At 39.1% G+C, this 12145-nt stretch overlaps 1 protein-coding gene across 2 annotated transcripts in view; it reads right to left on the reverse strand.

Annotated features, from left to right (window-relative positions):
- Positions 1-4341: 4341 nt before the first annotated feature.
- The window catches only part of LOC130355531 (ankyrin repeat domain-containing protein 10-like), a 54134-nt gene continuing 46330 nt past the window's right edge, over positions 4342-12145 (reverse strand). For both annotated transcript variants that reach the window (XM_056555778.1, XM_056555777.1), the window contains exons 5-6: positions 10482-10565; positions 4342-5281 (exon numbers count right to left, since the gene is read on the reverse strand). In XM_056555778.1, coding sequence (XP_056411753.1) covers positions 4842-5281; positions 10482-10565 — 524 coding nt within the window. In that variant the 3' untranslated portion in view covers positions 4342-4841. The remainder of the gene's footprint in view (positions 5282-10481; positions 10566-12145) is intronic.

Below are 12145 nucleotides of genomic sequence, written 5' to 3' on the forward strand. Positions count from 1 at the left end.
AAGGAGTTCAGAATTAATAAAAACTGCAATTCTCAAATATTTTTGGAAACCTGAGTAGATAGGAATCTTTTAAATCTAAAGACGACATAAAACAATCCTGAAAGGACAACTGTTGTGCAAGACTTTTATATATTGCTGTGCCCGGGCTGCAAAAACAAATATTCACATACCTTCCTACGTGCCCCCATCGGTCCGGTCCCGGCCTCACGGTCCAGCGTTGCGAACCTCATTCAACTTCCTGGGGATGGAGATGTCACAGAGCCGTCAGCTTATCACTGGCCGCAATGATGTCCCGCCCCAGCCGGTGATAGGCTGAGCGCACTGTCATGTAAGAATCCGGCCAGAGCTCCTTACATGATAGTGCGCTCAGCCTATCACCGGCCGGGGAGGGACATCGCTGCGGCCAGTGCTACGCCGACGGCTCAGTGCCCAGGAAGTTGAATGAGGTTCGCACTGCTGGACCGTGAGGTGGGTACCGGACCGACTGTGGCATGTAGGAAGGTATGTTAAAGTTTATTTTTGCAGCCCGGGCACAGCAATATATAAAAGTCTTGCACTACAGTTGTCCTTTAAAACAAAAGGTTAACTGTGGATTTTATTGTCTCCATCTTAAAATGATTATAAATCAAATAAGGTTTCAAATTAATAATCACCCTGAATTTGGTTTCCCCACAAGAAGAGTGGAATAAAACCCCAGGCCCTGCTCTTGTGGGGGGACAGGAACCAAAACACCTTTTTCAATAACGGATAAAACTTCTCCCTGTAATGATGAAGGACCTGAAGGTCCTGAGAGGGTTTAGTAACCAAGAACAGAGTAGGTGGCAACCTAATAAAAATCCAAACTGAGACAGTCACGAATAGTCTGGATTAACCAAGAACTATTGGAAATCTTTTCTCACTCTGGAAAAAACATTTTAAGTCTGCCACCTACTTGGAGATCCCATCATTGGGAGTCAGGCTTTTTTGGTGGAAGTACTAAGTGTATTGAACATAAAACCACTCCCTTTACGGGAAAACTTCCACTTATTAGAAGAATCTTATTTTTAATTTCCACCTCTTTTCCCCTTAAAACGAAAAAGTCTATTTTGTCGAGGTGGCTGGGAGGATGGGAACCCGTTTTTCCTATCACCCACCTTATCTAGTACATCAGAGAGGACTATCTGAGGATGAATCCGCCAGAAAGGCAGAGGCTTTTTTAATTGATGCCATTAAAGAGTCTGCTCTTTGGCCAATCCACATCACCAAGGACCTTGCCACAGTGGTACCAGCTACCGAGGGTTTAGGGCAGCCCCTGCAGTCTCCCAAGCCTTTTTAAGAAAAATGTCTGCTTTCCTGTCCATAGGGTCTTTTAAAGGTACCCAGGTCTTCAAAAGGCAAGGACTCTTACCTAGAGAGAGATGTTGGCTATTGCGACATCAATTTTAGGAGGGTGATCCCAATGTTTGGTGTCAGCCTCCGAAAAAGGATATTTCCTTTTAATAGCTCTAGGAATAAAAGTCTTATCTGGGGACTCCCACTCTTAATCAGTTGAGAGATTGATCTATGAACTGGAAAAACCCTCGGTTTTATTTCTCTTCGAGGCCTTCGAACATAATGTCCTGAATAGACTTTTGTTCTTTAGCATCCTCAAGCCCCAAGGTGGATCTCGAAGCTTTAACCTGTTGCTCAGAATCCTCCATCAGAAAAAGAGGCTTCCCAGATAAGTCATGCTCCGATGAACGGGAGTCATCCCCTGTAGGGAATATATAACTATGACTACCTCATAGTAAAGTAACTAACAACCCACTATCAGATAAAATTAAATACCTGAAACAGAATGGATAGAAATCAAACCTTCTTCCTCCTCAACCTTAATAGGGACAGAAGGGACCATTTTTCGGCTGCAGAGGGGAAACAATTGGTAGAAACCCTTTCAGGGTGGACTCTATCTGGCTCCTAACCATGTTTTGCATTTGCATAATCAAAGTTAGAGATTCTTAAAAAAATAAAAATAAAATTTGCGTAACAATTTTTTTTATGCTAACGTAACTTTGCACATAAGGCATGCCCTATGAATATCCAGAAACAGAATGACAATAAGAAAGCTATACTATAAAGAGCCATGACACCCACCCCTGCCAGAAACAGTACCTTGGTAGAAGATCTGGAATCCTCATCTTCTCCCTCCCTCCCTCCTGGAGGCCAACCGCATACACTTCCTTGCAACTTTAGACAGGTGTCCTCTGTGCAGTGGAGGTAGGGCGGCAGAAAAGACTTCCTTTTTAAACCACCCGGACTTAGGCGTCTGATGTCACGTCCGCCTGTCACGTGCGCTCCTCCCCAGCAGTCATGCATACAGGCACCTTCAGATGCCGCTGTCGACTGGAATCAGCTGGGGGCTGGCCGGTTAGGATGCGGGCTCGAGTTGGGAGCCTGCGTCATACCCAGTTAACGGCCACTGGACGAGCATAGACTTCCATGGTCCTTATCGGGTTAAGCAAAAACCCTGTGCCTGGCAAATGGGGGGGGGGGGGGGGGGAGTAAGGGTTAAATCACCTATCCTATGTTTGTTGTTGACATAAGTAACACTTGTGCCACGTTTCATGTTAACACCTTTAGCCGTTTGGATGTGATGCTGGAACATACTCATTGAGATATATATATATATATATATATATTAAATTTGAGTAGCCGTATTAGTCCAATGATGCAACATTTTTTGATTTGCATCTGCAGTATCTTGTAATACCTTTTTTTATTAAACAGAATTTTGTAGAGACAAGCTTTCGGGATTCCTCCCTTTATCAAGTCTAAAGCAAATCTAAGCTCACAAAGTCGAAAAACAGGGGACTCAATGTAGATTTGAGCTTATCTCATTAATAAAATTTCTTAGAACCTGTACTGTCTTCTCTTTTGCATCTCACTTTGTCCTGCTTAATTACATTCTCTCCCCTGCTCCTCCCTTTTTCTTATCTATGTAGTCTTTGTTCCCATAACAGGACAATTTATGGCCCATCTTAGTGTGATTTCTCCACATCTATTGTCTTAACCCCTGCATATTTGTGAGATGTAACCTGTGTCTTCTGCTTGTGAGCTTAGATTTGCTTTAGACTTGATAAAGGGAGTAATCCCAAAAGCTTGTCTCTACAAAATTCTGTTAGTCCAATAAAAAAGGTATTACAAGATACTGCAACATTTTTATAGATATAGAGATATAGATATCTCGATATATATTTTATATGTTCCTCTCCCAAGATTATGGATCACCCATCTACAATAATATTTTATTAAAGGGATTCTACAGGTTAGAAAAAAAAATTATGCAGTAGCTTAACTATTTTTTATTTAACACAAATCTTAGGGCACATGCTTTCCCTTTGCAATGTTCAGCTGTATATAAATGGAAAACAAAAATGAGAAAATCAGTTTTTACTTAGAGAAAATGTCTATGCCACTGACTCAGAGAGGATAAGATGTGTTTTGTTAAGAGAACCATTGAAAATAGGATAAGAAAATCGATTGTCAAAGTCTTAACCAATGCAACACATGGCTAGATATTTATTTTCATTAAGAAATAATCAGACATAAATCACTCATATTAAAAGAAAAAAAAGCTTTCCAAGCATAAGCAATATATACAGTTCAGTACACTGTAACCATCCAATCCAAGCATTGAGTAAGTGGCAGAATTAGGAATAATAAAGCACTTGCAACAAATGTTGATACACTGAGGGTTTACACAAATGCAAAATGTAAAAAGGACTTCATGCTTGTTTAAAATAAAAAACACACAGAAGCAATGACAAAGATCTAGATACAATGTAACTTTTTTCATGCTTAATGCTTTACATAGTACAATGATCAATACTAAATTGAAATAGTACATAGACCCAAATAAAATGCTGACTGCTCTTGCTGGAATTTGTGCACACTTATTTAGTCTATACATCTTTCAGCCACGCTCAGGTTTATTTTCACAAAGTACAAATCATATTCCCTTGTTTAACTATTTACAGTACAAAAGGCCTTTAGAAGAAACATCTACTACAAAACATAAGAAAAGCCCTCTTTACAATAAAAAAAATCCTATGAAATGAAGTGTCAAATTTACTTTCCGAAGAAAGTATCTAAACATTGAAAAATGGGAAAAGCTTCTTAAAAGTTTGAGAAGCAAGGTTTCCTATAATATAAAAAAATTATTTAAATTCAACTTGAATTGTTTTATCTTTTCCTGTTCAAAGAAAGATTCAAAATAGGTATGCCATTACCATTTTTAATTAAAACAGGTAATAAAAAAAAACATCACCACCACAATATGGAATGAGTTATATGCACCCAAAGGTAAGGGCAAATGAAGCAAATGAAGCAAATGCAAGTTTTCCGATATTATAAAGCCAATTAAAAAAAATGTAACCTCAAAGTCTTAACCAATGTAACAAGTTGCTAGATATAGTATTTCCTTTACCATTTTCTTGTTAAAAAAAAAATAAATAACTAATTTGACACAAAGTGAACAAAAACATTGCTTTCATAGCCAAAAGGTGACACAGCATTACTTATGTCCTTGCCATGTACACCAACATCTAGATGCCCATCCTATCATGCAGTCTCCATAGTTTGCCTCACATTATTGGAAACAGCTTTGACCTACACATATGTCCTGTCTCTGAACGTTTGTTTTCACAAGTAACTTCTGTGTGCAATTGTATTGATTGACTTCAAAAAGGGAACTAAAACTCTACTACAGATAGGCAATGATGCCTAATTTTAAATTTAGTTTTAGAAATAAAAATAGAAATAAAAAAATGATAGGTATATAAATGGGCAATAAAGATGCCATGTTTTAGGAACAGTTTACAACCTCAGAATCCCTGATACTGATGAAGTGTACTTATGAATGTATTTTTATACCTACTTTCAACATTAACTGAATCAGAATGTTCAGTAAGACTACTGTACTCAAGTAAGCTTTCAGCAGAGTCTCCAAATCCATGGTAGTAGCCATACTGTAAGACATCAGTAACCCCATCACCCAAAGAAGGCCTAGGGGCTACCCAACTACTGGGACTCCCATTGACATGCAAAGAGCCACAGGCTTGAGAATTCATAGCATCAACGTTATTTTCAGCAAAAGTCCCGTTTTCATCAGGGCTCTCTTTCTTGCCATTTGTGACTGTAACATTGTTAAATCCTTGGGACAATAGAAGGCACTTCATAGGACTTGTTTCCATGTCTCCAAGTGGTGTATTAAATCCATGACTTGCTTGTCCATTTGTTAACGTAGTGTAGCTACCATTCACATCTGTATCAAGAAACAAATCTGTCACAAGCCTTGAACACTCACTAAATATTTCCATTTAAAGTATATATTGAGGCTGGTTATGTTAAGTGTATGAGTATATTTGTACATATGGAACCAGGGGAACATATCATGCAGTGTTTCATATATTATACACCTCTAAGTGGCTCATATAGGTAAACTGTTAAGTTACAAAAAGGTATAATGCTGTCATGTGTGCACATTAAAAACTCATGCTCCTAACTAAAAACATGGCCCCAGAAGTGTCATGTACTGCTCGATTTAAATATTCATAAGCGCTAGAATCGTGAGCGCTCACGTCACCGGCGCTTATGAATATTAAAATCTAGCCGGCGAGCCCATCTCAAAGCACAAGTCAACGCTGGAAGAGGGGGACCTTCGGGGTCTCGGACTGCAGGTAGGTATAGCAGTCCGAGACCCCGCATCTGTCGTCTATTCACCCGCACTATAACCCGGTGTATTGGGTTATAGTGCGGGTGAATGGGTGACCATTTTCTTTTAACATGCTTACTAATATGAGAAATAGTAATTGAGCATTAGAGGGGATTTATGGCCAACACGTTGTTGATTGGCCTGTTATGTGTCAGATAAGAATCCCATATATAAAAGGAGTTTGTGAGGAGCTATAATTGGTAGTGCAAGGTATAAGTTTCTAGTTTTTTTTAATTTTTTTATGTAGACCATATATACACTATAAACTCTAGTACTAAACAAGTTCCAAACGAGTCACCTGCTGATGATCTTTACTAGAGATGAGCGAACTTACAGTAAATTCGATTCGTCACGAACTTCTCGACTCGGGAGTTGATGACTTATCCTGCATAAATTAGTTCAGCTTTCAGGTGCTCCGGTTGGCTGGAAAAGGTGGATACAGTCCTAGGAAAGAGTCTCCTAGGACTGTATCCACCTTTTCCAGCCCACGGGAGCACTTGAAAACTGAACCAATTTATGCAGGATAAGTCATCAACTGCAAAGCTGAGAAGTTCGTGACGAATCGAATTTACTGTAAGTCCGCTCATCTCTAATCTTTACAATAGCCTTGAATCGTCGCACATAGGGAGATTTATCAAAACCTGTGCAGAGGAAAATTTGAGCAGTTGCCTTTAGTAACCAATCAGAACGCTGATTTAATTTTAAGACTTATAAAAAAATAAAAAGCGATCTGATTGGTTGCTATGGGCAATTTGTCAGCTTTTCCTCTGCACAGCTTTTGATAAATCTCCCCCATACAATTTGGTTTAAAAAGAAAGCCAGTATGTGTAGATCAGATAATGTATAGCAGAACTAAGGCTACTTTCACACTGCCGTTGTGCTCCATCAATAAATGGCCTTTAGGCGCTATTTTTTTTTCTTCCCTTTCTCAGCAGTTATTGGGACTGGGCACATCAGGTCCCGATGGATACAATTTACTATAATGTGGTCTGTTGGGTGCCATTACTTTGTAGCGGGAGAAAAAGACGGCGCAAGCAGTTTTTTTTTTTCCTTCTTCCGCTATTCTCCCCGGCTCCCCCGACAGCCGTCACACGACAGTGTGAGATAAGCCTAAGATAGGCTAAGATAAGCCTATTATTATTATTATTTTTTTTTAAACAGGTAAAGTTATCTTGTTGCACAACGGGAACTGTTCAGAAAAAAAATTCAGCTTTGCTACAACATACATTACAATAAGTAAAATGGGTTTAAACAACCTTTTAGAATGGATGGCCTACCCTACAGATAGGCCATCGATAACTGGTTAGAGTTGAACAAAAACAAGCTGTACTCACATAGTCCCACTTTGTGGTCCCTGTTTTGCACAAGTAAATGGCTACTCATTCAAATCACTGGTCGCAGTAGGGGCCCTCCTTAGCCAGTAATTGGCTGAGAAGCCACTTCCTTGTGTCATGACGGAAACTAGGAATTTGTGAGCACAGGAAAATTCAGTGTCAGAATAGGACTTTGATTACTAAGAGAAAAACCAGAAAACCCTTTCTAAAAAGTAATCCGTCTTGGATAGATCATAAAAATGATATCCTAACATGGAGGGAGTATCAAACTATTAAGATTGAGCAAATGGTTCTACAGCGAAAGTCATTATACTGCACCATATATGTAATGCAGAGAGACTGAGAATCTTGGCAATGGCTCTTAACTCTGGTTGATGGATAGTGATTAAAAGACTGTCATATTGGATCAACATACTGCTCTCTGCATGTTCAACTTGTCTGAAACGCCACTCGCCTGTTCTTGGCTCCTCTTACTGCCAGTCAATTGTTTACCGGTATTTGTGTAATCCTTAAATGGGTGGGAGACAGAGCTGCTGGTGGGAGCATTAATAGCGATGAGACGCACACAACTTCAGACAACAGTGGATTATTTGGGCAGTAACAGTGCCGGAGGGCCACAGGCTTTGCAGAGAAGGTGGATGTTAAAGGGGTTATCCAGGAAAAACTTTTTTTTATACATCAACTGGCTCCAGAAAGCTAAACAGATTTGTAAATTACTTCTATTAAAAAAATATTAATCCTTTCAGTACTTATGAGCTACTGAAGTTGAGTTATTTTCTATCTAAGTGCTCTCTGATGACACCTGTCTCGGGAACCGCCCAGTTTAGAAGCAAATCCCCATAGCAAACCTTTTCTACTCTGTGCAGTTCCCGAGACAAGCAGAGATGTCAGCAGAGAGCACCGTTGCCAGACAAAAAACAACAACTCAACTTCAGCAGCTGATAATTATTGAAAGGATTAAGATTTTTTAATAGAAGTAATTTACAAATCCGTTTAACTTTCTGGAGCCAGTTGATATATAAAAAAAAAAAGTTTTCCTGGAATACCCCTTTAACCCCTTAAGGACCCAGGACGTATGGGTACGTCCTGGGTCCCGGTCCTGCGATATAATGCGGGGTCACACTGTGACCCCGCATCATATCGCGGCGCGCCCGGCGTCATAGTGAAACCGGGACCTGCCTCTAATAGCGCGTGGCACTGATCGCTGTGCCGCGCGCTATTAACCCTTTAGCCGCGTGCTCAAAGCTGAGCCACGCGGCTAAAAACGAAAGTGAAAGTTGCCGGTTAGTTCAGGGAGCTGTTCGGGATCGCCGCGGTATAATCGCGGCATCCCGAACAGCTGTAGCACAGGAGGAAGGTCTCTTACCTTCCTTCCTGCAGTCCAATCGCCGATTGAATGCTTCAAGCCTGAGATCCAGGCTTGAGCATTCAATCGCCGAAAACACTGATTGATCCATTCCTATGGAGATGGATCAATCAGTGTAAAAAATCAGTACATGCAATGTTATAGCCCCCTATAGGAGCTATAATATTGCATAAAAAAAAAGGTGTAAAAAAAAATCATTAACCCTTTCAATTATCCCTTCCCCTAATAAAAGTTTGAATCACCCGGCATTTTCAAGAATAAAAAAAACAGTGTAAATAAAAATAAACATATGTGGTATCGCCGTGTGCGGAAATGTCCGAATTATAAAAATATACCACTTTTAAAACCGCACGTTCAATGGCGTATGCGCAAAAAAATTCCAATGTTCAAAATAGTGCATTTTTGATCACTTTTTATACCACAAAAAAAAGTGAATAAAAAGTGATCAAAAAAAAGTCTGATCAGAACAAAAATGGTACCGCTAAAAACTTCAGATCATGGCGCAAAAAATTAGCCCTCATAGCGCCCTGAACACAGAAAAATAAAAAAGTTATAGGGGTCAGAAGATGACCATTTTAAACGTATAAATTTTCCTGCATGTATTCATGATTTTTTTTCTGAAGTGATACAAAATCAAACCTATATAAGTAGGGTATCATTTTAACCGTATGGACCTACAGAATAAAGATAATGTATCATTTTTGCCTAAAAATGTACTGCGTAAAAACGGAAGCCCCCAAAACTTACAAAAGTGTTTTTTCATCAATTTTGTCGCACATTGATTTTTTTCTCGTTTCACCGTAGATTTTTTGGGTAAAATGACTGTCATTACAAAGTAGAATTAGTGACGCAAAAAATAAGCCATCAAATAGAATTTTAGTTGAAAATTTTAAAGAGTTATGATCTTTTTAAGTTAAGGAGGAAAAATTGAAAATGAAAAAAACGGAAAAAGCCCGGGTCCTTAAGGGAAAGAGCAAGAGACAGCGTGAAACATAGGGAGGAGCATAGCGATGCAATTTCCATTAGATGAACCCCCCACCCACTTTACTTCTCAGGATTTTAAATGTGCAAGGGCAGGATCACGTTACTGTCTGTATCCAGTGGTTAACAGCACTGCGAACGATGAAAAGGCACTTTAGACAAGCCCAGCACATGGATCCACAGGATAGGAAAACGCAAGCTGATCAATGGTGGTCAGATTGCTGGAAGCACCGCTGATCTGAATATCTGAGGAGGATTGTCCACTGAATGGAGCATGCGTCCAGTGCTCCGATCATTCTCTATGGGGCTCAGCAATGTTTGAAAGCCTCCATAGAAAATGAACAGAGCACTGGCTTCAAATACCATATCAGTGCAACATCTTTTCTCTGCTCTCTAAATAAAGGGGTCCCAGTGGTATCAGCTTGTTGGTCCCTATCCTGTGGATAGGGAATTACTTTTGGGGTTTGAATACCCTTCAATGTCCAGCCAAACTGAAAGCTGCCTTTTTTAAGCACATTCTTCAGCAGTATCTGCTTTCGCTATTCCATGTATGCATTTTTTTCAAACCACAACAAGTGCACACCAATTTTGTACCAATTTTAATAACTACAACATTCATGCTGATAAAATGTTCAACGCATATACTCAAAATATATACAGTAAACAAAGAAAAAAAATCACTTTCTCAAAAGAAATAGAATAAAAAGAAACTGACATGGAGGTTAATGCCTGAAAGTCATAGAACAGATCTATATAATACTTTATACAAGTATTGTAGGGGTTAATGCTCCTTAGTTATCAGGCTATGTAGATCCCTCCTAAAAGTCTTTATTATGTCTTGTTACATATGAAGTTATGATACAAATTAGAGAAGGATGATAGGGATACCATTACTTCATATATGAAAATACTTAAAAATAAGCATACTGGCTGATGCAACGAAATGGTGTTTGCATTGGAGACACTGTGCATATATTATTTGCTGGCCTAACAGATGTACTCGCTTGTGGTTTCAGATCTTCAACCAGCTGTAAGTTGCAGCATCTGTCAGAAAATTGCCCAACCCCACCTGATATCTGTGAGTGATTTTCTACATGCATGCTCTCGTCTTCTACCCCTCCAGTCAAATCAGACCGTAAATGAATGCTGCCTCCTGAAAGACAAAAATCAAGGGCAAAACTGATCGCAAGGAAGAAAGCAACAAACATGAAAGAACACAAGATGCTAAAAAGTAAAACCAGAGCATCTACTTAGGTCATTAACATTGCTAGCAGTGTCGAAATGCACAAGTTTAACCAAGTAGGATATAATAGCTGGCAGTTAACCCCTTAAGGACTCAGCCCATTTTGGCCTTAAGGACTCAGACAATTACATTTTTACGTTTTCGTTTTTTCCTCCTCGCCTTCTAAAAATCATAACTCTTATATTTTCATCGCCAGACTAGTATGAGGGCTTATTTTTTGCACGACCAGTTGTCCTTTGTAATGACATCACTCATTATATCATAAAATGTATGGCGCAACCAAAAAACACTATTTTTGTGGGGAAATTAAAAAGAAAAACGCAATTTTGCTAATTTTGGAAGCTTTCGTTTTCACGCCGTACAATTTACGGTAAAAATGATGTGTTCTTTATTCTGAGGGTCAATACGATTAAAATGATACCCATTATTACATACTTTTCTATTATTGTTGTGCTTAACCCCTGAAGGACCGTTTTTTTTTTCGTTTTTTGCATTTTCGTTTTTTGCTCCTTGCCTTTAAAAAATCATAACTCTTTCAATTTTGCACCTAAAAATCCATATGATGGCTTATTTTTTGCGCCACCAATTCTACTTTGTAATGACGTCAGTCATTTTGCCCAAAAATTTACGGTGAAACGGGAAAACAAAAATCATTGTGCGACAAAATTGAAAAAAAAACAAAAAACGCTGTTTTGTAACTTTTGGGGGCTTCCGTTTCTACTTAGTACATTTTTCGGTAAAAATGACACCTGATATTTATTCTGTAGGTCCATACGATTAAAATGATACCCTACTTATATAGGTTTGATTTTGTCGGACTTCTGGAAAAAATCATAACTACATGCAGGAAAATTAATAAGTTTAAAATTGTTATCTTCTGACCCCTATAACTTTATTTTTCCGTGTATGGGGCGGTATGAGGGCTCATTTTTTGCGCTGTGATCTGAAGTTTTTAACGGTACCAATTTTGCATTGATAGGATTTATTGATCACTTTTCATTTTTAAATGATATAAAAAGTGACCAAAAATACACTATTTTGGACTTTGGAATTTTTTTGCACGCACGCCATTGACCGAGCGGTTTAATTAATGATATATTTTTATAATTCGGACATTTCCACACGCGGTGATACCATATATGTTTATTTGTATTTACACTTTTTTTTATTGGAAAAGGGGGGCGATTCAAACTTTTAATAGGGGGGGGGGGGGGGGAGTCAAATGATCTTTATTAACTTTTTTCTTTCACTTTTTTTTTGCAGTGTTATAGGTCCCATAGGGACCTATAACACTGCACACACTAATCTTTCACATTGATCACTGGTTTCTCATAAGAAACCAGTGATCAACGATTCTGCCGCATGACTGCTCATGCCTGGATCTAAGGCACTGAGCAGTCATTCGGCGATCGGACAGTGAGGAGGCAGGAAGGGGCCCTCCCGCTGTCCTGTCAGCTGTTCGGGATGCCGCGATTAGCCGCGGCTATCCC

This window comes from Hyla sarda, chromosome 2, assembly GCF_029499605.1.
Source record: "Hyla sarda isolate aHylSar1 chromosome 2, aHylSar1.hap1, whole genome shotgun sequence".
In the NCBI taxonomy this organism is placed as follows: Eukaryota; Metazoa; Chordata; class Amphibia; order Anura; family Hylidae; genus Hyla; species Hyla sarda.